This window comes from Rhinolophus sinicus, chromosome 4, assembly GCF_057876585.1.
Source record: "Rhinolophus sinicus isolate RSI-liver-muscle chromosome 4, RSI-T2T, whole genome shotgun sequence".
In the NCBI taxonomy this organism is placed as follows: Eukaryota; Metazoa; Chordata; class Mammalia; order Chiroptera; family Rhinolophidae; genus Rhinolophus; species Rhinolophus sinicus.
In genome coordinates, this window is record NC_142504.1 from 1,646,499 (window position 1) to 1,673,137 (window position 26,639).

Consider the following 26,639-nt stretch of genomic DNA (forward strand, 5'->3'; position numbering starts at 1 on the left):
CTTTGCCCACAAATCACAACAAACTAAATTAAGGCTGTGTTTTCTCTGCTCTGGGATCCCAGCTTTTGGAGAGAAAATAGTGTTCCTTCATTTGATCTGTCCTGTATCTCTCCTGTGCCAGTTAGTTATACAGCAGGATTAGAGTTAAAGAAGTTAGGAAGGAATTCACCCTTTAAGGCATTCTCTTACCTACAGTTCTGACATCTTAGAAAGTCTCAAAATGGCAGCTTTTCTTATGGTTGGGTCACCATTCATGCCACAGACTTAAGTGGCACTGAGTCTATTGGCCCCACACGTGGAGCCCCTTCTCAGGTTTCATTGAGGACGTGTTCAGGAGTTGAGATGGGGCTGCCCAGCCCCCAGGGAGAAGAGGCCTTGATAGCATCTGAAATATGCACCACGTTATCTTCCTAAATGTCTGAAGCACACAGGGCCCCAAGGCCTTCCAAAGGGGCTTGTGGCTCGTGGGTCTCCTCCAAGTGAGGCCTCCGAGTCCAAGGATGAGTAGCTCCTTTGAGAGCTTGTTTATTTTAAAGATGTGTGTCTTAAAACACACCTGGAGGGAAAGCTCACCAGGGAAAATAAAGAGTTTCTAGCAGTGGGAGGTATGGCATTGCTTAAAGAGCTCAGGAATCACCTCTAGAACAGGAAATCGCAACATTCGTCCTTAAGTCCCACATGGGCACTTTCCCACCATCCTGCCCTTCGGACAACCTCTGCAGCCAAGACATTGTGAGAGGTGATAAGGAACTGGAGGCGTAAATAGCAAACTCGTCTTGAACAATCATACATAGGAGCTCATGGAGTAAAATCATTTAAAATGCATAGTTTTGCATGCAGTAAGCAGACTTTAACACGTTGCGTACGGCGGGGTTTAAATCCCTCATGAAGATTCTCGTGATCTGTAAGCAACGTGTTAAGCTAAATATGGGCAACCACTCTGCAGAGTTCTGAAATACTTCCAAATGCTCACATTAATTCTGGTTGGGAAAATGTATTGTCTAGTAAAGATTTCATTTATCTTTTTTACTATAAATAGATGTATTATCTTAAAAATTTGATAAGTTGCATTTGTCTTGAATTTGTGCATTTTTTCCTGATACCAATACAGTTCTGTTAATATTGTAGGGTCTTAAATGCCACAAAGGAACTTCTAATGATGGAAAAGAAGCTGCATACCCTCGAGGATGAGCACATGACCTTTCTCTTATCATTTGTGGAATTTTTGCAGAAATTGTTATTGCCCGAGTCTTTCTACTCATCCAGTGCTCCCCAATTGCATGACCCCCCACCTCTCACCGAGACTAGTTTAAATGCAAGGTCATCGTCGGGAAACCATTTAAAACGTTTAGAAGGAGAGCCATCGGGTCGTGATACTCAGAAACTTTCAGAATTTGGCAAAGAGATGATTGAAAAAATACAAACGCTTGAAAGGAAGGAATCAAGGCCTATTTTGAGATTTATGGAATTATTACTTTTTGAAACGAATCCCAAGCTCCTGGAATTGTGGATGGATGACATTTCAAAAGGACAAAGAGCTAACGTGGAAACTTCGTCTACACTTTTAAATTTTTCTGTCCCAGAAAGTGAGAGGATTCTTAGTAAAAGCTTTAACTTTTCCCAGTTGTTTCATTCAGATTGGCCTAAATCACCAGCTACGGAGATGGATTTTGTTCATTTAAGTGAAACTATAATAAATAGCCTCTATGAATTTGGGTTTCTGAGGCAGGAACAAGTCTCCGAAGCCTTGGAAAAAGTGTATGCTGTGAGGAATGTATCTGATCATTTCTTAGCCCTTCCCGAACCTCACAGACAAGAAGTTAATAAGGTTTTGACTCATGTGTATCTAAATGTCTTCGAGGACAAAGATGCAGCTCTACTTCTGCAGATTTCATCTTCATTTTACCAACGTATTTATAAATTTGTGAGCATTCAGAGCACAGAGGGTTTGCTATCTGTCCTTACACAAATCTCAAGACACATTTTGGATATCATAAAACAGTTTAACTTACAAAGCATCAGTGAAGCATTTACATTTTTATATGAGACAACAGAGGTTCTTGGGGGAATTTCGGAAGTATCTTACTGTCAACAATTGCTTTCAATTTTGAACTTTTTGGAGCTTCAGGCCCAATCCCTGGTGTCTACAGAGAGCCCAGAATTGGAAGTGATCCATGCGACCCTCACAGGCCTCAAGCAGCTGTTCATAGTGGACGAAGATTTTCGTGTTTCTCTATTTCAGTATATGAACCACCTCTTCAACAGTTCAGTAGAAACCCTGTTGGGTAATGAATGTTTTGCTTTCAATAACAAAAGCATTTCTTCTGTGAATTATTCAGTAAATGGGGGGCCTCCATTTAGTCTTCTGTGGACACAAATTCTTTCAAACCTCTCCACAAATGGCAGAGCATTCAATGAGTTTATGGCTGTTCATTGTACCATTTCATGGCTTCAAATGTGGACTGAAATCTGGGGAAGCATATCTCAAATATTGAAGATGGACATTAATGTTTTCGCTCCTCTTCATATTGGTCTCACTCAGCTTTTGGATGAACTAGAAAGTGATGTGAAAATTTCTAAAACCTGCCAAGGAATATTTCCCAGCCATCACCCTGCTAGACTCATATTACATCTATTTAAAAATGTGACTCAAGCGGATGGTTTCCATGGCTGGGATGATTTGCTGATTCTCAGGGATCTCTGGGTAGCATTAGGTGATACGTTTGTTAGAGTAAAGTTGCTTAACCTGAACCAAATAGAGAAATCCCTTTTCACCATGGAAACTGCCCTGAGTCAGCTGAAGGCATTTCCACTTAACACAAGTGCAGGCAGAGAGTTTTTATATTCTCTGCTTGACCTTTTCATTGAGTTAAGCAATAACTCAGAATATGTAGATAGAAATGTACATTTGATAAATCCCTTTCTTTCAAATAACCCCACAAATTACAGAGCAAAGTTTGAAAGTATCATCACCAACCTAAGAGAAACAATATTATTTCTCAGAAATGTGTCCCATGACCAAGATTTGTTGTCCTGTGCTGATATTTTCCGAAATGTTACTGAGTTTATTTTGGAAGATGGCTTATTATATGTAAACACTTCACAGAGGACATTACACATTCTGGCCATGTTAAATTCCACATTTTCCTCTGAGGACACAATGAACAGACTGAAAGGGTGCATTGAATGGGTAGACATCATAAACCATCTGCATGTGACACGTCATCCCAGTTCTTCACAAGGCCATCTTCAGGGTGCTTTGAGGAATTTCAGAGATGTAGGAAACAAATTTAACTCTACCTTGACGCTTGTTACTTGGCTGTTGAATATGAGGGAATCTGGTTGTTCATTGAATAAGTCAAACATAAATTGTGTGAATATTTACTTGAAAAATGTAACTGACTTTCTAAATATTATACTTACTGCAGTCTTTGAAAAAGAAAAGATACCAAAATTTGAGATTTTATTAAGTCTTTTAAATGATTCCACTGACCAAATAAGGATGATTATCCACAACTTAACAAGCGACTTTGAATTTGCATCTCAATCCAACTGGAAACATTTTACTGAATCAATTCTAAGACCCATAGAAATGTCCAATGAAATTCCTAGCCAATTTCAAAATATGTGGCTGCATTTAGTAGCTCTAGGGAAGGAAATTAAAAAACTTGCAAAGGATATTTTCCCTAATGTCCTGGAAAATAACTCCTCTTCTGAAATGGAAAAGTTTTTTAATATATTTGCTACCAGTCCGAAGGAAAAAGATATACACAGTTTAGACAATTTATTTTTCCATTTAGCCAGTTACTTTCCCTTCAACTTATCTCATAATCTGCAAAATGCACCCCAGATAATTCCACATGAAGTAATGAAATCAGTGGGTCTTGGTGTTCAGCTAATTAGGGATGTGCTCTACTCTGTAATGTCCTCAGTGCCTCACAACAGTCCAGAAGATCCAGGGAATAGTCAAGTTTTAAAGAAGGTGACTTCTCTCCTGCGTACTCTCAAGAAGACAGACATAGACCTGCTGGTAGACCAAGTTGAGCAGATTGGAGAAAGCCTAATGGATTTCTTTAAGAATGTCAGCCGAGTTGGTACTCGCAATGTGGGGATCAACGTGCTTGTTGGCTTGGTGGAGAAAGTGGTGGACAGCTTTCATTCTTGGGATGTCAGTCGTCTGCTGAGGCTGTCCCACCTGTTTCCCAGAGACGATGTGAGCACTATGGTGGACGTGTCCTACGTTCTTCCTCAGGCCGCGAGGCTCCTGCACACAGTAGTTGACAAGAACATCACGGAAGCCCTCAGGGATGTCTACGACTTCACGCTCCTTCATGGCAGGAGCATTTCTAATGTCACCAAGGAAGACTTCATTGTTGTGATAAAAGCTCTTCTGGATGCCATTGACTTAATATCAGATAAACCAGGTATTCTCACAGAGGCTTTAACTTGTCTTCCTGTGGTTTGGTGCTGGAATCACACAACTTCTGGATTTCAGCAGAATCAGAAGTTAGAAGCCTGTAATGGCCATGAGCTCATGTCTTCTTCCTTTCATAGCATAGTGGCCCGTTTACTTGACCACCTCCACCTGTCTCCCTCAGGTGAAGTTTCACAATGTTCAAATGAAAGCCTGCAGGCGGAAATAAGTAGGAAAATGGCCTGTGTCGTTCATGAACTAGCAGACTGGAGCTCCATTCTTCTAGCGCTGTCAGAAGTCTTCCATGTTAAAAGTTCGCTTGTGAACACTGTGCAAGAATTTTGGCATAAGGTGTTACCATTTGTCCCATCTTCTGGAAATCAAAGCAATGGCAGCACGTTTGGACTTTGTTCCACTGGTCCTGTAAAGCAAGTTGCTTTGCAAATTGTAGAAAAATTAAAAAATGTCAACTTTACAAAAGTAACATCAGATGAAAACCTTCTTCGTAAACTAGCTAGTTTAAACAAGATCCTTAACCTTGATGAAGGCACAGAGGCATTTGTTAGAAATATTTCCTTAAATTTGGAAAGGATAGTAAAATCGCTTTCTGGGGATAAGAGCCTAGAAAATAGTACCCATTCTTTCGTCTTTCCATTCATGACATTTCTGAACGCAACCCTTGCAGGTAGTAATTTAGAAATGCTGTCAAGTTTTATTAAAAAAAGGGAAGCAACTTACAAGTTTGAAGAACTATGGCTTGAGTTTGAACAAACCGTGAAAGAGCTAAGTCATGACTTAAATATCAGACATCTGTTCTCTGAAATTAACAAAGACATTCAAATGATTAATTCAGTGACCCTTCAAAACATAACTTCGCAACTTGCCCATTTTTGGGAAAGTCTGAATTCGTCATCTTTGCAGGCATCAGAAATTGCTGAAGATTTTCTGTCAGTCACAAAAAACTGGCTTCATAAACATACGAATGAGGAATACTTGAGAATGATACAAATATTATTTCTTCTTATGGCCAACAAGAGTTCAGCTGATGATCTAGCTTTGTTGACTAAAGATATTACGACCTATATGGGCCATCTCAAAAATGTCTCTAGAGGAGGTAATTTTGATGATGCTCTTCTTACTCAACTGGTAAACCAAGAGCAGCTAACTAATTTCTCAGTTGTTCAGTGGCTTTTAGACAGCTTCCTGATTAATTCAGTCAATAACTTAGCTGGGAGTTCTCCAGAGGCAGCCTGGAATTTAAGTGATACTGACCTTCAAATAGTGAATTTCATGGACCTCGCCTTGGACCAAACACAGTCAGAAAAGGGAGAGAGAAGAATTCTCCCTCCAGGAAGCAGAGTGGCGTTCATGGACCAGCTTTTGAAAACATTCTTCTCCTTTTTACAAAAGGGAAATTCTGAGAACAAAATCTCTCTTCTGCTGAAAGACTTCCCCAAAGACGTCACTGCGGAGATGGGGTGAGTACTTCCGTGGGGCCCATGTAGTCATTACACGTGATGACCCACTTTATTTCCTGGGGTGTAAAGGCCAACACAGCACTTGGACTAACACCTGTGGATGCTCTGGGAAGTGAACTTGGTCTTGATGAACATTTTATTAAAATATCAAGATAAAATAATTTGGAGGATTGCTATCTAACTAGTAAACATCTGTATAAACCTAGCCCTTGGCAATTAATCACTTACTATGCTTTCTTATATTTTTGGATTATGAAAATAATTATGAAATTCTATTTTACATGGAACTGGAAAATTCATTTTTATATATGTACATACATAAATATGGACATAATTCAAATGAACGTATTAACTGTTTAATCACAAATGAGGGGTTTAAATATTTTTTATTCCAATTAATCTACCATGATGTTTATATTTGCAATGGATTAAATTCCAAAAATTTAAAACTGACAGTCACCTTCTGTGCTCCTCGTATATCTTTTCTCATCCCCTTTGAAGCCTGCCAGTGGGAAGGCTGAGGGAAATCCCACTGTATGTGACATCTGTGTCTATCAGGGCTCCAGCACAGAAGCAGATACCACGGGCGTGAGTGGAAGCTTGTCGTCCACAGGTGGAGGTCAGGAAGGATGGCGGGGAGGGAGCCAGGTGTGAGTCCAGCTGCTGTTTGGGGCCGAGTCCTGAGCCCTTGCTGAAGGCCGTCCACCTGATACACCCAGGACAATGTCCTTTCTTACTAACTTTAAGTTTACGATTAGGGACTTTAACCACATCTTCCCAGCGGCACCTATATTATTTGTGTTTATGCTACAAAACAGCCATGACTTTCTCCCATCCTCCACTCTCATGGGGTGATCCACCTTGTAGCCCACCCAGACCAGAGGCACACAAGAAAAGGCTTCCGGGGCTGCCACTCAGCCTAGCTAAGCTGACACGTGTCAGAGCCATCAAATGTCTAAGTGCTTTGCTAGGACTTGGAATGTCAGAAAGAGGTTACCTCGTGCATTGAGAATCATCTCAGTCATTTCACATTTCTTTCTTTTCTATAAGCAAAGATACATGGCTGTTTTAAGTTGTTAGGTTTAAGCCGTTGTAATGGGATTATCCATGAAATTCCTTTACTCTTCTCATTATTTCGCAAAAAGATATTTTCATCTGCAGTGCACTTGGGCATGTTGTCTTTCAGTCAGTATGACCCCCCTCCGATGCCTCTATAAACCCCCAAAATCATTGTATGTTTTAATCTTTCCATTGATAAGCATGAAATTAACTATCTGTATTTACAGTTTTGTCCCAAAAGATAAAATTCTGGAAACTCTGAAAGTGGATCAGTCCCTTACCTTTATGACAGAAGACAAATTGATGAGCATTTTTTCAAGCTTAAAGGAGACTGTGTATCGTCTAATCAGAAGCTCGTTTATGTTAGACAATGGAGAGTTTTCTTTGGGTCATCGAGGGCTGACGTCCATGCGCGCTTTGTCTAATGCGCTTCTGCGGGAAACCTCGATGAAAAAGAAGACTGAAAATAATTGGGAGTTTCTTGTGCTGGTGAGTCAGTTGCTTTTCCATATGAACAGTTCTGAGGACCTCTTCAGACTCAGTCACAACCTTCAGTCAGCGCTTCACCTTGTGAGAGCAGCTTCATTAGCGATAGCAAATCTGAGGGATACTCTTTTAAACTCTTTTAACAAGGACTTCCGTGGCTTGTATCCTACGATCCAACAAGTTATACTTGCTAATCTAACAGATTTGCTTTCCTTTGCAAATACGTCATTCCCCCTAAGAAACAGAGCTGCTTTAGAAATTAGTAAGAGATTACTTGCTATTGTCTCAAGAGCTGGTGGAGAGAGTCAGGTCCCGGAATCCCTCGTGGAAATGTCTGACACTCTGACCATGCTGGCGAGTGACAGTGCTACAATGAAAGACCTTGCCACGTCCCTGAACTCCATCGTGAAGTTACTTGAGCTAGCCAAGAACGTTTCGGGGAAGATGGTCACTCTTTTTGAGACCCACTTCATCTCAGGTACCAATGACACCATGAAATTCTTTGACTTTCTTTATTCCGTTTTACAACACAGTGTTCGAAATGTGAATGAAATAACTACTTTGAAAGAAGTGGATCGTTCAGTACATGAAAATATAAATGACTTGTGGACGCCATTTCTTGACTTGGCCTTTGGAATGATTGGGGTCAAACCTAATATTTCACAAGACTCTGATCTTTTCAATACGTTGTCTGACATATTCTCATATGTGAATGAGTCCAAGGATTTTTCTGATATTTTGAAAGAAATTGCTGAATTTTTAACTTCTGGGAACATTAATTTGGAAGATGTGGAGCATTTTCTGGTAGCAATTCATAATGGGACTCAAATATTTTCTATGGCTTCTGTTAACATATGGGAAGAAATCCTGGATTGCTTAGTTCCTATAAATAACATCACCAACCAGATAGACTTCTTACATCCTAATCCAGTTTCCACTCATATTTTCTGTCAAGGTGCTCATGAAGCGATCCCAGTTTTGGGTGAAATGCTGTCACAAAACAGCACAGAAATACAGACTTACTTGGGAATGGTGATCGAGCTCACCTTAGAAGCTCTTTGGAGTGACTTAGAGGAGGATAAGTGGGATGTTTTCAATCTGTTGCTGACACTTGCTCAGCATCCAAACACCCTTTTGAAAGTTATAGAAACAGCTGTCGAGGTCTCCAGAGGAGTGAAAGGTGGCTGCGACCAGGACTTGGGGAGCGCTTTGGTCTTCACCCCGTCTCTGAGTCAGAATGCAACTCCTGAACAACCTGGGGAAGCGATCCGAAGTGTGTTGCCTCCAGCAGCTCTCCTGAGGGCAGAGCTGAACAGCTCTCAGTGGGCGAATTCCACGGGAGCTCCATTTCAGCCTGGTTTTGAGGTTGTCAGTAATGCGACCCCTGGAAAGAAGATCACGTCAGGGAAGGAAGAGAAGAGCGAGGAGGTCGTGACGGACTCTCCTTGTGTCTTCAAACCATTGCCTCGTTTCGAGAACTACCGGAAGGGACTAATTGCATTGACTGAATATTGGCAGAAGGGCCCCCTGACGTGTCAAAGGTAATAAGACACCAAATTCCCTTCGTCTCCCCCCTGCAGTAACTAGAAAGTAGAACCACAAGGGAATTATGTGAACCAGGTAAGTGGTCCTTCTTGGCATCACTTCATTACCCTCCGAAGTTAGTTTCCACCCAGAGCGACTCCCACCCAGACCTCTTCTTCTACTCAGTTGTCCCAGAACTGGGTCCATAAAGAGGTGTCTGGTCCCCTCCTGTGACAGCCAGTGGTCCTAGTATTTGATAGGCTAGTACGACTGTGAGGCCGTGTGCTTCACACAGACATAGGTGCCCAGGCCACTGCGAAGGCCAGGCAGCTGTTGGCTTCTTCCCTCTCTGGATTCCACGCAGCGTATTGGATGATCCACCTCCAAGCACTGCCCTGTCCCTGAATGGTGGCTGAGGGGACGCTGTTCTGAAACTTCCGTCCCATTAGTCATAAGCTCTGGACGTCGTCTGCTGTCGTAAGTTGCAGGACTCGTGCCTCTGGGTGTGCAGAGTGTCAGGGGCTGCAGCTGTCCCAGCCCAGCCTTTCTGTGTGTGACAGTGCCATCTGCGTGGTCCCTGCCTGTACCTGCCTTTCTCTTGGTCACACAGGGAGAGTGGCAGTGCCACCTGGACCTCACTCACCTGCCCGGCGCTTGGCCAGTTTTCTGAGTTCTGCTGGTACCGGGCTACACCTCGAATCCAGTCACTTCACTGCTTGGCTAGTGAAACAGGTGTCATTGGCACAAAGAACTGTCACTGCCCTGAAGTTTGGATGCTGGCTTTCAGAGCTTCTCGCTGCGACCCCACATTGTCTCTGACCCCAACTGCATAGTGTTTGACTTCCATTCTGCTCTGAATCATCATTTGAGCTGGAGGTGGCCTGGGCAGGTCCTGTTCTTGACTAATCCCAGTTTTTATACGATAATTTTCGGTTCTCTGTGGAGGGGATTTACCCCCAAACTGGAAACTAATTGGTGGGAAGTGGCTGGGGTGTGGCCACCCCCCCCCACTCTCTGACTTCACAAGGCTTAGTGCCCAGTCTCATCCTGTGTAGTGATGACTTGCTTCCGTTCTCGCTTTCGGTATCCTTTTGTCATCCACGTCTTGAATGGGGAAGATACAAAATGTCCAAGACAAAGGTCCCGTTGGTGGTGGGTTTGAGTCAGACTAGCCTGACTTTGATGTAAGTCTTATCTCTGCTGTCCACTGACTTTCTGAATCCAGACAAGTTATTGAAACTTTCTGACCCTCCCTTTGTTTACGTCCAAAACAGGGCTGATAATGGTACCTTTTGGTGCTATGGTAAGGATACTGCAATAAACCTTAGCTATGCATTTAATATGCATAATTAATATATATGGGTTTAACCCATGAGAAATATTAATAATTAAACAACCGCAGACACCTAGGCAAAAATATTAGCTTAAAATTAGAATAGTAAGAACAATAAGAACAATTCCCCCATGTGGAAAGTTCCGTGAGCATCCGTTGGCTCCCTGTGAGTTTCCTGGAATTGAGAGCCCCTGGTGGCAGGAGCCAGTTATGTGGGGATGATTGTGGCAGCACCCGTTTCCCTGCGTCCTGCCTCAGTACCCCCTGCTGGACAGGGACACGAAGCTTGGCTGCCCAGATGTGACTCCATTGTTGTTTGTCCCAAAGAACGCTCTGGGTCCTTTGTCACCTTCCCCCGGCTGGGTCTCACCTACCAGACCCCTTCTTTCACACACAGGGCACCATGCATCATTTATGCACCATCTGTGTAACCTCCAGTTAGGATCCAATTCCATTTCAGAGTGAATGCTGCTTTGAAGCTATTCCCCAATCCGTAAATCTACTGTAGAAACAGGGCAAGTGAACTAAAGAGGAAATGGGAGGTCTGGAAGAGAAGGCAGGCACCCAGCTCTGGATCCTGCATCCCACTGTGTGGACCACGATAAATAGGCTATGAGGTCTGCGGGGGAGGGGGGGCAGGTACTAGCCCACCTCTGAGCTTGTGGGAAATGGGTAGAACTTTGGTCTCCAGCCTGTGATAAGCGAGGTCTCCAGGGGGGCCGTGAGCATGCTGTGCATGTGGACCCCCATCCAGACCACAGTCCTCATTTAGGGGGGGACCTGAGGCTGGGGCAGTTCATGTCCCATCTACTGAGTGACAACTGAAAGTTGCCACTGGTGGCTGTGAGAGACTGAGGAACAGCGACTCTTGCTTCTGGGTGCACCATCATTTTGGTACGACTAACATGTAATAATTAAAATCCCACAATTTACCAATATATATATTACCAGATGGTGATTAAGAAGTGGCTGTACACCATGTTTTTCTGGCTAGAAATGAAAATCACACGTTAGTCTTTCTATGGCACTAAAACACAGTTCGGTCATAACTGTTCTCTCCCTGCCAAACTATTTTCCAGTTCAAGTGTGTTTCTATTATAGCTCCCCCTCCGCCTCCTTGTTCACTGTTTGGTCGAGGGCAGTGCTTGGATCTGGCTCCCCCTGAAGGATTGTGTGTGATTCCGCCTGACCTTTAAAGGTGTCACATGACTTCAGACTCCCTCTAATGGACAGTAGACAAGTGTCGCTGTACAGAATCCAGTTTTCATCACCTCATGGATTTCTGCGGTCCGGCCCGAAGGTGCATTTCATTTTCAGACTTACTTTTGTCCTGATACGTGCACGAAGCACCACCAGGAAATTGTTGCCGTGACCGGAGACGGAGGCCTCGCGCTTTCCAGACGTCTGACTGTGTTGTCTGTTTCTCTGTGGAGTAGCTATGAGCACTGGGACACTTCTTACGCCTTGTCCCCAGAAGTGGTGCACGTGGCTTGCAGACTTTGATTCTTTAATGCCATTTCTTTTTTTTTCTCCTAAGTGTTGCTGAAATGTGTCAGGGTTCCCGGCAGCCTGTGAAGCCCGCGGCGGCCATCGTGACTCTGCAGAGAGCGAAGATGCTGGTCCTGCATGCGGTCCTCATCCTCACAGGTGGGCAGGTGCCCCTGAGTCTCCTTTAGGGTAAGGTGCAGCCTTCTGCCCTGGCTCCCGAGGCCCAGGGCCCTGGCCCACGCCTCCCACCTCATCCCACCACTGCTGCTCCTCTCCAGCCTAGGTGAACCGCCCCTCCCTGCCCTGAGTGGGGCTTTTGGTCATGTAACCTGCTTCCCGTATCCTTGACGTAAACTCCAGCCGTGCTCTGTGGCCCAGAAGGCCTGCCTCCATCCCTGGCTGGCAGTGACCTTGAGCAGACCTCTGTCAGATGCATGTCACTGCTCTGATTTCTGTGGCTCCTTCCTCTACCAGAGTTGGTGTTCCTTGAAGGCAGCAGGTGCGTCTCCACCCTGGTACACGGGATGCTCCCACCGTGTGTGTGGAGGAACCGGCTGCAGCCTGGATTCCCAGGCCTTGGTGCTCATGTTTTAGTTTTGGGGCACCCCTTTCCCTGCAGCAGTCTGTAACCTCACTGCCGCGTAGTCCATTGTCCTGCCGCTTAGTCCATTGTCCCCCCAATCATGTCTACACTGAGAGACTAGATATTTATGTTGTAAATGAATGAATTTGTCTGCTAAGACCTACTTGCCGAGTCCATTCCTGCATGTTTCAGTGACGTCTCCTTGTGCCTTTGCTGAAGGAAAGTACCAGGGCTGCCTACGGGGCACTCGGTTATCCAGGATCTCCTCTGATGGGTCAGCTCGGAGTCTCAGAGCTCTTCTGGGTCCCGGGGCAGGACCAGGGCTGCTTAAGGGCTGCTGGACATGGGCACACATGTCACGCCTTCCTACGGCAGGTCTCCTGAACACAGCTGCACAGAGCCCTCTTGTGCTGGCAGGGCCTTGAGAACGCTGATGGCAGTGGGCACTGGGGACATGGATGGGAGCCCAGGGAGGAGGGCTAGGGAGAGACATGCTGAAGTCAAGGGTGGCCCTGATCAGACCGAGAGGAACTGAGGAGCCAGAGGGCAGCTGAGTGGGCCTATGCCCTGTCCTTGCGTGGAGTGCACCGTGGTTGGCTCTGCACGCCCACCCCGCCCCAGGGTCATGTGACACCACACTCCCACTGTCCCACCCCCCACCCACCCGACTTATTCTCCCATGATTAGTATCACCACATTATTCTGAGATTCGGTGTGGTTTCCTCTGGAAAGCTTTTCTTGGCCCCCAGTCAGGGGCTGGGGGGCCCTGCGTCATGGTCCCAGCTGTGTGCTGCGGTGAGGTGACCAGTGTGTCTCCTCGTGGCCGTGCCTGTTGATCGGCATGACTCCAGCACATGGGCATTGAGCACAGCCGATGACGACAGACGTTCATTGACTGAAGAGAGAGGGAATGCCAGGAGACCTCACGTGCCCCTGTTCCATCCACTGGGAGGCCTGCGCATGTGGTCTGTGGGGTTTTACGCTGACTCTTCTGGTGGCAACGTTTGCCATAAACGACAGTGGGTGGGCGTCTGTGTACTTGGGGCCTGCTCAGTGTTACTGAGCCAGCGTGTGGGGCTGGGAGGACGCTGGGCAGAGCAGAGTCGGGCATGTGTGGGGCAGAGTGGAGGCACGCCCACCATTGCAGACCCAGGGTGGTCAGCTGTCCACCAGCGTGGTTACCTGTGGGGCGTGGGCAGCAGGGTCTGGGAGCCAGGAGTGCAGACCAGCTCCTGCCTGGGGGAGCTGGGGGGGAGCGGCGAGGCCGGGCAGGAACCAGCACATCAAATACGTCTTTAAACGAGCATAAGTACGATTTCAGGTCTTGAGTGCTAGGAAGACGGTAACAGTGAAGAGGTGAGAGCAAGTGGCGGCAGAGAGGGGGGCCTTTGGGACATCTCTGCGCGGTGACATTTCTGGTGAAGCCTGAGGGTGGAAGGACGTTCGTGTGCCCTGTCCTCTGGTGTACCCCACCTCTGACTGCGAGGTGGACGGGGGACAGTGCATGGCTCTAGGCTGAGGCTCTCGCTGTGGGCTCGTCCACACAACCACCGATGGGGCTCAGGCCTGTGGGCCAGCCGGGGTCTGCAGTGCCACCTGACCTGTAAGGGACAGGCCACGTCTAATCACGCGGCACCGTGCCTGAGTAAGGCCTCATTGTTCCTGAGTGCTTTTACATGCAGAATCAAACTTGACTCTCATGATAAGTGGAATCATGATGCAGGAAGAGCAGTTGCTGCAGTGTCACACAGCCAGGTCCAAAGTCGGCTTGGCCACTGGCCAGCTGAGTGACCCTGGCACCCGCTTAGTGCCCTGAGCTTTGGATAAAGAGTGGGAACAACTCCTATTTCAGGGCACAGCTGAGAGGATTAGATGGAAGGTGGTGGTGGGCACAGGTGCCTCCGTGGGCCGTGGGCACAGTAGGTTCCCCCCTGCCCCCGTCATAGGGCAAGTGGAGGGTGGGTCTCTGTACGTCTACGGAAAATCTCACTCTCAGCTTATATAGAGCTGTTTACAAGTGAAATTGGTAATTTAGTGATTAACACAGGCTTAATTTTAATCTGTTCACTCACCTCTTTTTCTACAAAGTTCCTTAAACCCAAGAACTGATTAATCGTTCTGTTTAAGAAACGTGAAAAAGGAGAGCAGTGGAGGGAGGCCGGAGGCATCAAAGAGGCACGTGAAGGCCCCTGTCATGTAGTTGTTTAAAAAGAAAACCTGTTTCCGACTGGAGATGTCAGGACACGGGCAGGGCTGCCCAGTAAAGCATTACGCACCTGAGTGCACAGTAGGACAGCGAGCCGTGACCCCAGGTGGAGGCTCTGTGGGATGGGACCCACACTCCCGCCTGCATCCCGAAGGCTCATGTGACATTTTGAACCCAGCCACGTCCGGAGGCGTCATTAGTTTGACATTTCAGTCAGCTAATGTGAGGCTTTCCCGTGAGTTAAACATTCATTAATACCTGACTTTATATTTATTTTGCCGTTCCACACTGCAGCTGCTAAATTAGCTTACTTGAAATTACATTAGTAACGGAAAATTAGTTTCGAAGTTTTACATCGCATTTCAAGAAAACTCAAGTATGTCACCCTCAGGCATGACTGAGGAACAGAAACTGTCACCCCACTTTCCTTAGGAAACTTTCGCTTCATTCTGTAGAAGAGGGGGGCAGTGACAGGCCCAGAAAGGTAGGGTTTGGGGTGCAATGGGCCATGGCTGCTCTTCCAGCACAGAGGGGGCAGTGACAGCTTGGTTACTGTCACTATTGGAAAGGAAGTGGTTGTCTGCACGTCACGGAGTTTAGTTCAGTGTCACCATGAGGAAAACGGTCACTATCCCCTGCCAACCTAGTACTGGCAGCACGTGAAAGACGCCTGTGTGAGAGCGGCTCGTGGAGCCAGAAATGACCTCAGGGCCTCCCACGTCCACCTCCTGCTTTCCCACGTCAACAGCTGACGCCCAGAGCGTGTGGGTGAGTTGCCCAGGGCCTCGCAGTGCAGAAGTCAGGGCCCGACCCACCAAGGAGCCCCGGGGTCTGTGGCGCCAGCAGGAGCAGAGGGACGGGGTGTGGGGGTGGGGCTGGAAAGCCCGAGCAGGGGGGTGACGTGTCCAAAAACCAAGAAGAGAGATGGTAGCAGGTAGGGAGAAGTAGGGCACGGAGCCGGGTCTGGAGAAGCAACGTGAGGGGCCACAGGGGCCCCAGGCATGTGGAGGGTGGAGGCCCGACTGTCATTCTGTCCTGAGGGTGGTGGCTTTGAGGGCGGCTGCAGGGCAATGTCAGGTACAGGCCAGCGCGTCTTTCCATAGCCAGTAGGTCGTCCCTGAGCTGCCCTTGCAGCCCCCGTCTAGCCCATGTCCTCATTTTACACCGAGAGACGCAGGGTGGCTGCAGCCTGTGCCTGAGGCACGTGACATGCTTGTTGGTCGGTGCCGTGTTCTGTGCTCTGAGGTTTGGGTGACATGGGTCCTAAACGTTAGGACGTCTTCCTCAGACACATGACCGTTTGTCCTCAGAGACAGCGCTGGGACGTCTGACAGTATTTCACCTCTTTTTTTTGCCTCTTAATAGATTAATTAAGAGACACACTTTATATTTTTGACAATAAGGAGCTTGGTTTTGAAAATCAGAGAAACAGAGGGTGAATGAGAAAATATAAACAAGTGAGGTGTTCAGGTGCTTTTGAAAACATGACTCGGTGTGTTCTCTGTACTGCACGCTGCATAACGTTCTAATCAGTTTTTTAAAATACCTTTTGAGAAACGATGTAATAATGTAAGAAGCAGGACTGAAATTTTTCTCTAATTGAAAAAAGACGTTTTGTTGATCATAAAGATGCATTCGTTTTTCTGTAATAACAATGTGGAAATACTCAGCAAGCATCTAGGCAAAGCCACACGTAGGCACTGGCTGTGACATGGGACCAGACGCCAGCAGAGCCCCTCCACGGTGTGGCTGCAGTGGGTGTGCTGCAGGGGTCTGCTCACGTGATGACAGGTCCCCACAGCTGGGGGACGTGTGCGTCCTGAGGCCGAGTTCTGAAGGGTAGGCTCGAGAGGAGTGGCTGCAATGCAGGAGGTGCCGGTGGCCCTGGGGAAACGGGGAGTGCAGGCCCTGAGCTGGGGAGGAGGTGGCTGCCTCTGTGGGTGAGACCCTCTAAGTAGCCCCCTCCCTTTAGGAAGAGCCCCAGGCTCCAGAGGAAGGCTAAGTGGAAGGGAGCTGGGAGGGGACACACAGGAAGCCCGGTGGGTATTCTGAGTGGGACCTGGCATGCTGGGCAGAGGAGTCAAGCTGTTGGGAGGTGTGACAGAGCAGTGAGGGAGGGGCCGGTATGTGGGGTGCTGGGGGAGCCGTGGGTGGGGCCTGCGAGGTGGGCAGGGTGGGCGCCCTCAGATCCGCGTGTGTATAACCATCTGTCCTTCAGGTGGGTACTTAAGAATGAAAGGGCGCTGCTAGGCACTGCCTGGGACTGCAGGTGAAAGCAGGGCTGGGGAGAGTGGGTCTGCCCGGGGTGCAGGGAGAGGGGCCGTTTGGGGAGCTGGAGAGGGCTAGTGACCATGTATCCAGGTAGGCCCAGAAAAAGCAAGTAGTTACATTGGGAGCTCAAAAGGCAACTTTTCCCTCACATTCTGAATGTTCGTTTTGATGATTGAAGAATTCTTGGTGCGTTTGGAATCTTGAAGAGCTCCCATTCTGAGAGCAGCTCATTCAGGAGGGCGTGGTGTACCAGCGACTTCTCTGTGTGTTTCCTCCTCAGAAAACCCGTCCTTCACCAAGGACGTCCTCTGCGCTGCTCTGAGTTGCCAGCAAGGTGGCATAAGGCGACTCTTTTTGTCTGGTCTGCAAGGGGCCGCCGCGGTGCTGGACCACTACCAGGTGTGTCATCGTCCATGTTCCGAGAATGTCATGTTGGTTACGGTGGCCCATGCAGGGCCAGCGCATTCGCCTCCACTGGCCGACAAGCAGGCACCTGTGCCGGCCAGTGATGCAGGAGTCAGGGTGCATGTGAGTCCCTCCCTGCCCTCTCGGGGGGCCCCAAACATGCTCTGGGTGATGAGCCGACTGCCGAATTTCAGGGACTTTGCAAGTTAAACAGAGACATTGTTAAAAATCAAACTGTATAAACATAGGATTAAATAAGTGTGATGGGCACGCACGTCGCGTCACCTCCCAGCTGGTTCAGCATTGTAGTTGCCCGTCCTGGGGTTATTCACCTCTGTCGTATCTGCAGCATCACATGTGTGCACCACGTGTCTCCCCCCAGTTGTGTCTGGTGACATCATTGGCAGCCTGACGAGGCCATGGTGGCAGCATCTACACCTTGGACACCGACAAACCTACAGATGAGACTTGTTTCCCCAGAGAGCAAGTGGTTAACCATGTATCAGCCCATCATGGGCGCTGACTAAAGGCACACACGGACAAGTACACAGAGCTGGTGGCTGGTGGGGGCCAGTGTGGCAGTTCCCTTTTGATTCATCTGGACAGGTGCCCATCAGGGCCTCCAGCTAAAGCCGAGCCAGAGGTGTGACTCCTGCTGGGGATGCCCGTACCCTGGGATTAAAGCTGCTGGGCCCTCAGCACACCTGGCCTGCCTGGGCTGCTGCTATTTGTCCAGTGACAGACTGAAGACCTTCCTTTTTTTCTAGGTTCAGTTCTGAATATTGTCTGTTGCTTTTGTGTTAGTAACTCCACATAATCATATGTGAGTGTTGGGTTTTCACAGGCAGTAGAGGAAAGGTGATGCCCAGGGATAGTCAGGCTCTGCTCCGACCACGTGGGGAGGGCAGAGGCAGCCTCCCCTCTGTGGAAACGTGAGCAGGGAGTGAGGGCTGCGGGTGGAGGTGGGGAGTCCTGGGTGGGGCCTGTGAGCCCCAGGCCTCGGGGGCGTGGTCTGTGCGCACAGGCAGCCCTGGGTGGGTCTGAAGGAAGAGTCACCAGGATTTATTTGGACCATCAGGCAGGTCTCTGTCAGGTATTAAATGTGGAGACATAAAACAAACCCCGATAGAGAACTTGGAGTGCTGAGTGAAGTTTGCAATAATAAAACAGCAAGAACCTCTAGCTTTCAAAACAACGGCCTCAGAGACCGTATTTATAGTTCAAATGATTGTGTGTGTGTCAACGATTCTGGCTAGCACCAGTTAGGTGAGTTTTGATAAGAAGCAGAAATTCCGCCTTTGATAACAGAAACAGAATGGCTTATCTCAGGATGCAGAGTCTCTGTGCTTCAAGGTCTTTAAGAGGAGAGCTTCTAACACAAGTCTTTCCGGGCTGTGGCATGTGAAGTGCCATCTGCCCAGCAAGGCAGTAAACAGGCACGATGTCAGTTTAGTTTTTCAATATCTAAATATTCAAACACAGTGTTCTCGTGTCAACATTGGATTGCCCTGGAAGTGAAAGTCTCAGCGAACTAAGTGCTATGAGGAGAGCTCAGGTGTCGTCTCCGACCCTCGTCCCCGCCGCTCTGAACAGTAGAGGGTCTCTGTAGGGGGCTAGATGAGATTCAGAAATCACATTTCAAAAATGACAGGTGCCCAACAGTCCCTTGACCTCTGGGATGAGCTGCGTTGGAGAGCGTGGCTGGGAGTCCGGCTGGATGCGGCTTCCTGCCCAGTCTGGACCTGGGGACCCCCAGGGGCAGCGACCGGTCCGTAGAGCGGGCTGAGTGTGGCTCCAGGAGCAGCTCCTAGATGAACACAGGCCCAGTCCAGCGAGAGAAGGGCTGTGATGTGCAGCCTCGCCACGGGGTGCTCTGGCCTGCCCCCCACGTGTCCATGCTGGGACTTCCCCTCCAGCCTCCTTGCTACTGGGGACGGAGTGCGTTTTTTCCCTCCTCAACCCCATGTGTCAAAATCGTGCAGATAAACTTCAGGGTGAAATCCAGAACAGGATGTTATAAATGCGCAGACCTGATGTAGTTGGCATGTCGTCACAGCTGAGGGGCTAGAGGCCCCTTTCCCGGGGCAGCCGGCTGCCTCCTCCCTGTGTTCTCAGGAGTGAGTCGAGCCCTCATTTGTGCTGGTTCCGAGGAAAATGGGCTGGAGACATGGGACACTCAGTGAGGGCGCCCGTGTGTCTGGAAATCAGCCTTGAGCTCATGCAAACGAGTGTGTGTTTCTGACTGTATCATCGCGATGTTTTCTAGGAAATGCAGAAGTTGTGGTCCTCGCCCCGTCCGCTAGACTGTGAGGGTCTTAGCAGGAATCTTGCCAGCACGTTGGAATGCTTCAGGAGCGACCTGGAAACCACCAGCGCCCAGGACTGTGTGTGCCAGCCCGTCCTGGACGGGGACCCCTGGCGCGTGCACACGTACGTCACGCTTGCCCCGCGCCTTCTCCAGTTTTCCTTGATGAAGGGGATGTCTTGCATTTTAAAATTGTGAATTTCAGGCAGTAATGTGTGCCACGTCCTATTATATACTTATTGATTATTAATATGTGCATTTCCTTGATTATTAATATGACTTCACGTTTTAAACTGTAAGATGTGGGAGCAGCGTTAGCTGTAAGGCCCGCTTCAGGGTGATGAGGGCGGTCGCTCCAAGTGAGATCTGAGCCGACACGGCAGCACTAGATGTGTGTGTAAAAACAAAAGTTTCCAATTACTTCACCTTGGTGCATCTGGGTCTGTTCTCTGAGTGTTTAAGCCACTGGAAGCGAATCAGGCCCCTTATGCTCGCCAGTGACTTACAGACAGAGCAGTGTCCACTGCACGGTTGGTGCCTGCCTTCTCGGGCAGGCCAGGATCTGTTCTGTCCTTTCTTTGCACATTTGTGAGAAGCCACTTATGAAGCCTCCTCCCTCCCTGGCCTCATCCCACCTGGCAGGGGCCCCGAGAAACAAATGCTGGAATCAGATGCTAACGGGCATTCCCCAGAGCGTCGGGAGACACTGTCCAAGCGTCTGAGCGACGGATGGAGACGCTGTCTTAGGGTCCGGCTCATCTCCAGGCAGTACTAGTGCCTCCAGCACTGTCTCCTGTGTTTCATCGCCTAAATTAGCTCTCACTTTCTCCCGTTTTAGGTTGGTCCAAAACCTCGAAAAGACTTTGTTTTCCGGGAATCCGATTATGACTTTTCTTAGCAATTTCACAGTAACTGTGGGTGAGTATGTGACTTCGTTTCTCACACAAATGTATTATCAAAAGAAAACATGAAAGAATAGTTGAGCTGTTGTGATGAATAACAATTTAGAACTTGACTGGTCTGACGTGTTCGGGGTTAAGGACGCACATCCCGAGCCCTGGGTTCCCAACCACGAGGAGGGAGGAGGGACGCTCTGCAGGCTGGGTTTCGCCCTGGACAAGCCACTGGCGTCCCCAAGCCTCGTCTTCAGTCTGTGCAGCTCGCCAGGCTCCACGTTGCACCAACACGCCGGTCTGAAGAATCCTGGGCCCTTCTCTTGCTAAAGGGAGAGAGGGCGGTGCACAGGGACAAGTGACTATGGTGGCACATGGTCACTGGTCCCCAGGAAACCCTCCCTCTGGAGGAAACCCTGAAATCACAGGTCTCGGAGAGTGAGCAGGTGATGGAAACACCGCTTAACTGGGGCTTTGCTTTCCTTTCCGTATGAATCCTATCAGTTCCTCACAGAGAGTGAGATGCAACCCCATCTAGTGTTTATTATGGGCTGGACACGGTGAGGGAAATGGCCCTCGCCACGTGTTACTGTCAGATTTTGTTTTCACAGTCATAACAGCCCAAACATTTACTGTGATAAAGTTTCCTTTCTCTTGTTGTTTTTCAGATGTGAAAGTAAAAGATTTGATGAAGAATGTCACCGATGTAACAGAAGAGCTTCGGTCCTCCATTCCCATCTCAGACGACACTATCAATAGTATTTTAGAAGCTAATGTCTCCCACTCGCAGGTACAGTGCTGCTCCTCCCTGCTCCCCCGGCAAGTGCTCCCGCCCGGGGGCTGCTGGCCGTGTCCCCCTCCCTGCCTCCCCCGTTCTTTCCCAGGGCTGGGGGTGTGGGCTGCTGTGCAAATGACCCCACTGGAGCCAGAAAGGAAATGAGACAATGAGGAACCAAGGATGTCATTGTCTGATGCCAAAATCTTGGGGTCTTTAATTTCATAATATTGCCTTCATTTGGGGTTAGAAAAGGTAAAATTGGTGATGGTGTTTATTCCAGTGATTTCCAGCTCTGATGCAGGACACCCTGAGGGGCCGGGCTTGGCAAAGTAAGGGTTGCAAAATTCTCAAAAACATACAAAAACAGAATATCTAAAACTATCTAAACATCAGCTATGATTTCCTTTCGGTAGAGAGTAATTGTGTGCACTCTGATGGAGTACTGTGGTAGGGTTTGTGACAGCAGTGAACAGTGACAGACTGGGCTACCTCTGAGGTGACGGAGAGGCAGTGAGCAGAGACAGGCTGGGCCACCTCCAAGGTGACCGAGAGGCAGTGAACAGTGACAGACTGGGCCACCTCCAAGGTGACCGAGAGGCAGTGAGCAGAGACAGGCTGGGCCACCTCCAAGGTGACCGAGAGGCAGTGAGCAGAGACAGGCTGGGCCACCTCCGAGGTGACCGAGGGGCAGTGAACAGTGACAGACTGGGCCACCTCCGAGGTGACCGAGGGGCAGTGAACAGTGACAGGCTGGGCCACCTCCGAGGTGACGGAGAGGCAGTGAGCAGAGACAGGCTGGGCCATCTCCAAGGTGGCCGAAAAGACAGCTGAAATAAGGGTGGGGTTAGGACACAGTTCGTCCACAGAGGACAGGGACAGGTGAATTTCACGTTGGTCACAGGAGCTAGCACCTGGACCCTTAACAGGTACTTTTCTGAGGTACCTTTCAGCACCTCTAGTTGGGGTTTTACTTTCCTGTGCAGAGAAGCTTCCAGAAGCAGTAACCATGAAGATGGCGCTCAAATGGACATTTTTATTGACAATCAGATGGGCCCCAACAGACACTTCATGTTGATTCTGGTTAATGGGGGCTGAGCACAAGCTTTGACAAGTAGATCAATTAATTGAGTTAATCTGTATTAAGAAAGAGGTAGATTAGAAGCTAGGGATCCAAAATTCAAATTGCAGCATCACCAAGTGGTTTACGGTAGTCACACGTGTGTGTAGAGGGACAGCTGTCGCAGGTGGCTGATGGAGCACACACGTGTGTGGAGATGGCGGGAATGCAGGTGGCCTGCTGTCTTGCATGTCAACATGATCAGGTTTGGCTTGAAATCCTTAGGAACTTGTGAGAGGGCGATGGAGCGGTGTCCGAGTTACTTGAAGTACCTGACTAGCAGTGCTGTGCAGAGTCGGTTCTGAAATCCCGTTTTAGGACCGTGGGTTTGATGTTGCTGTCTGATTAAGCACGTGGCTGGCCACCAGGTGTCACTGCCATCCCACCATGGAGGCTGTGCTCTGCGAAGGCCTGTGCTGCAAAGTGCTACTGACGTGTAGATGGCAGTGCGACGTCCTTGACACGGAAGCTGTCATGTAGGGTCTCTGCTCCCGCGCCCCGCACAGAATGCAGGACATGGTAAGGCCAAAAACGACACCCACGGAGCCATAGATAGGGGGTTTATGCCACTATGGTTTCGCTGGCGGCTGGGTTGGAGACACAGGAAGCAGGCTCCACACGAGGTGCAGTCCGCCGTCTGCTTCTCTGCCAACCAACCAACCCCACTTGCTAGCCACAATCCGTCCCTGCTAGCCCAGCCACGGCAGTTATATTAGTGGCCAATGGCTCACTGGGTACAGCTGATGACCAACCAGTCACAGCTGATGGCCATCCAATCACAGTTGATGGCCATTTACTACCTGAGTGAGCACCTTTCCACGTGAGGCCGAGAGCCTGGAAACTGCTCTCCTGGCTCTGTCCCCACAGAGCCACCATGGTTGCCTCCGTAGCTGGGCAGTTAGGCCACTGGAAGGGGTACTAACAAGGTTACGTTCTTGCGATTCCGGTGAATGATGAAGCCACTGGCTTTGGTAGCGCAGCGTATCCACGGAGCCACACGTCTACAGATTCTGGCGAAGGGACTAACTCATGCTCGGTTAAGCCATGACACTCGGCTCTAGAATCATCTAGAATGTCAGGTGGACAGCAGGCAGCACCATGTTATTTCTGGCCACTTTGGTGCCTTTCTCCCTGGGATTGTTCACGGTACTTTCAGTCAGTGGCAAATTCATCACATCAGATCCTCCGTCCAGCTGTTGGTGGCCCGCAGGGAACACTTTTTAGTGGTACTAGGGCCTTGGGAAAACTGCAAGCCCCTCATTGATTCGTTTACTTAGAATCTTCCTTCCTGTCAGGGGACTTCCAGGTGCTGGGACCCAGCTCCCTGCTCTCAGGGGAGCGTGTTCTCTGGGTCGCACACTCAGTGAATACACGTGTGAGGTTCTGAGAAGCACAGTACGGTGGCGTGTCAGTGGTGGGGACATGTGATGGGGGACATCTTTTCTATGTGCATTAGGTCAATATTTTTGAGCCTCAGTTACAGGATTTGCATTGATCTCTGCAAAAGTACTTGCTCATTCTAGCTGATTAGTCTAACCTCCAAGGTATTTTCAGTCATGACTACTTTTCCAAGTGTCGTTTAACTGTCTCTCCCGACCTTGTCAGTCACCAAGGAGATGAGCACATTGTGCGTATTTTCCCACAGGTTGTTAATGCACGGGGCTGACCATGGTCCGGGAGGTCCCACTCACATGCTTTACATCTCTCCGGGCCCTTTAGTCAGCCACAGCTTGTCTGTCTGGGGTCCTTGTAACTTACTAGCCTAGTAACTCTGCAGTCCAAAGAAAGTCACCTTGTAATGACAGGGCTGCTTTATGGTGACTCTATCAACATGGTTTCTGGCAACTGCTGTTTTATTCAAGGGCTCATGGGTAAGCCATGATCAGAAATCATCCAGGATTGATGGTGTTATCTGTTGGTGATTTCTAAAGCCTACTGTACGAAACAAAACTAAATTCCTCCAAAACTAAATGACTTCTTAAATACTATAGATGGCAAAACTGTTATCAAGTCTGAAGCCTTGGAAGGAGAGAAGGTACTGGAAATGGAGACAGAGAGTGCCAGGCAGCAACTGTGGCCATCCCTGCAGACCTGTGGCCAGCCGGGGTGCCAGGGTGCCTGGGGCTTCATTGCAGGGCTGAGTGTGGGGGCGGGAGTGGGCGTTGACCGGCCCACAGGCATCTTGAATATGCTGTTTGACCCTCTCCAATGTGGAGACTGTTCTCTCTGGGAATAAGGAAGCAAAGAAGGGATTAAGTAGCTTTACGTTCTCTCTCTCTCTCTCTCTCTCTCTCTCTTAAATTTAATAATTTTCAATCAATAAACCCACCTAATTGTTACTCATCTTTCTTCAAATTTCCTGTAAGTCGACACTGTGTTTCTGCTGATGGTAGTAATGGTGTTGATAGTGGTGGTGATGGTGGTGATAGTGGTGGCTCCTGGGCACTGAGCTGCACTGTCCCTGCCAGGAGCCTCATACAGTGACCTCATTCAGTTCTCCCTGTGGGGTGCTTTTGGGTCTTACAACCTCCACTGTAGGGACAAAGCAACTGAGGCTTGCAGACATTGAGGAACCTCTGGGAGGTCACACAGTAAGAGATGGAGTTAGGGTCCAGCTGACGCTGCCTCACTCTAGACCCTTCCTACCTTGTCCCACCATCCTTCTGCCCTGCGGTGTCTGTCCTTCCAGACAGCATTTTCAGGCAAGGTCCTCAGAGCTTCCTCCTGCCCCCGTACTCGCTCTGCCCGTGCCTCCTCCTCGTGAGAGCAGATCTGCGCCCAGCCGCACACTGGGAGCAGAGAGCCACACTGCTCCTCTCTGACCAGACGTGGAAGACCTGGTTTTTAAATGTCTGTCCTGCTCTCACTTTCTTTGTCTCAGAAATTCTGATATGGTCTCGTCACTTTCCCTGCTACTCCCAGTTCGTCCACAGCACTGTCAGGGCTCCATTCTGGTCGTAAAGAGGCTGAGGACAGCAATCCCTCACGGGCTCCCCTACCCCTCAGCCTAACATTACCAGTTGGGCAAAACCAATGTCATCTTCTTGGCGCTGCTCTGAACACAATTGGGTTTCAGCAGATGCCCCGTAAACAAGCTCCTGCTAAAAATGCAAATACCTCTCCTCGGGCCCATCTCCATTTTTAGAGGGAGTCTGTGAATCCAAGTAAGTAATGTCTGAGAGTGTGTGCATGCGTGTACGTGTGCGTCCTGGGCTCGCCTGGGGGGAGCTGTCCGCCTGGATTCCTGGCTCCTGACCATTTTCCCAGCCAAAAATGGCCATGTAGGAAAAGCATCAACAGCGTAGCCTCGTGTTTCTGATAATTGACTCTGTCAGCCCAAGCAAAGCCTAAGCAAAAGATGCCTGTTTTACTTTAAAAAGGATTCGTACACGATATTTCCACCCCGACAGAACAGAGTGTTACGTTTGTTTCTTGTTTCCCAACTGCTTCCATCGGCTTTAGCTGCCTTTCAAACAAGAAAAATGAACACACAATGGGATTTATAGATGATGTAATACAGAATTGTACACCTGAAATCTATGTAATTTTACTAACAATTGTCACCCCAATAAATTTAATTAAAAAAAAAAGAAAAGAAAAATGGACATAGTAAAATGTAAAAAAGACGAAGAGTAAAGTAGGGAAGCCAGAGAGGAGGGGTGCTGCTGTGCCCCGCATGTGCCTGTGTCGTGGGACGGTCGGGTTTCCGTGTGACGGTGCGTGGGAAGTCCCTGCTTGGTTAAAGGAGGTGTACACAGTTTTAAGAGAAATATTTTTGCCGGGGACTGAATTCTAAGAGATGTGTTGGATATGATCCTAGTGGGGACCCCAGGGGATGTGCAGATGGCAGCTGAGACCCAGGCTGCACAGCAGATGCAGACGGACTCTTAGTGGCCTGTTCCGGTCAGTGTCCACACAAAGCCAGGAGACGCCCCCTGGGTTGTGGGCTGGATGAGTTCCATGTGCGAGGAAAACTTCGTATCTAATGGACTGATCAAAGCAGAGGGTGGCTGTCTGTACCCCGCTCCCCCATTGCTGCCTCCTCTTGGCAAACCCTTCCCCCAAATACATCTACCCTCCCCTGCACATTTGAAAGCCGCGGCACTAAGGTGTGTCTGTACCACAGAGTCCCATGCGAAGAAAGGGATTCTTGGTTGTTTGGCCTGAAAACAACACATTTCTCTGTAAGATTCAACACATATTTCAGCATATTAGAATATCCTAACCATTTGTGACGGTTAATTTAAATGTCAACTTGGCTGGGCCATAGTACCCAGATATTTGGTCAAACACCAAAGC

At 48.7% G+C, this 26,639-nt stretch overlaps 1 protein-coding gene across 2 annotated transcripts in view; it reads left to right on the plus strand.

The window, feature by feature from the left end:
* The first annotated feature begins 1,141 nt into the window (after positions 1-1,141).
* ABCA13 (ATP binding cassette subfamily A member 13) overlaps positions 1,142-26,639 on the plus strand; it is a 195,550-nt gene continuing 170,052 nt past the window's right edge. Inside the window, exons 1-7 of one of the 2 annotated variants that reach the window (XM_088797636.1) lie at positions 1,142-5,892; positions 7,179-8,978; positions 11,832-11,941; positions 17,123-17,241; positions 19,514-19,677; positions 20,391-20,470; positions 21,114-21,235. In XM_088797636.1, the coding sequence (XP_088653762.1) occupies positions 1,157-5,892; positions 7,179-8,978; positions 11,832-11,941; positions 17,123-17,241; positions 19,514-19,677; positions 20,391-20,470; positions 21,114-21,235 (7,131 nt within the window). In that variant the 5' untranslated portion in view covers positions 1,142-1,156. Of the gene's footprint in view, positions 5,893-7,178; positions 8,979-11,477; positions 11,595-11,831; positions 11,942-17,122; positions 17,242-19,513; positions 19,678-20,390; positions 20,471-21,113; positions 21,236-26,639 lie in introns of those variants that run through there. The other variant, XM_074341068.2, reaches the window with a different exon arrangement.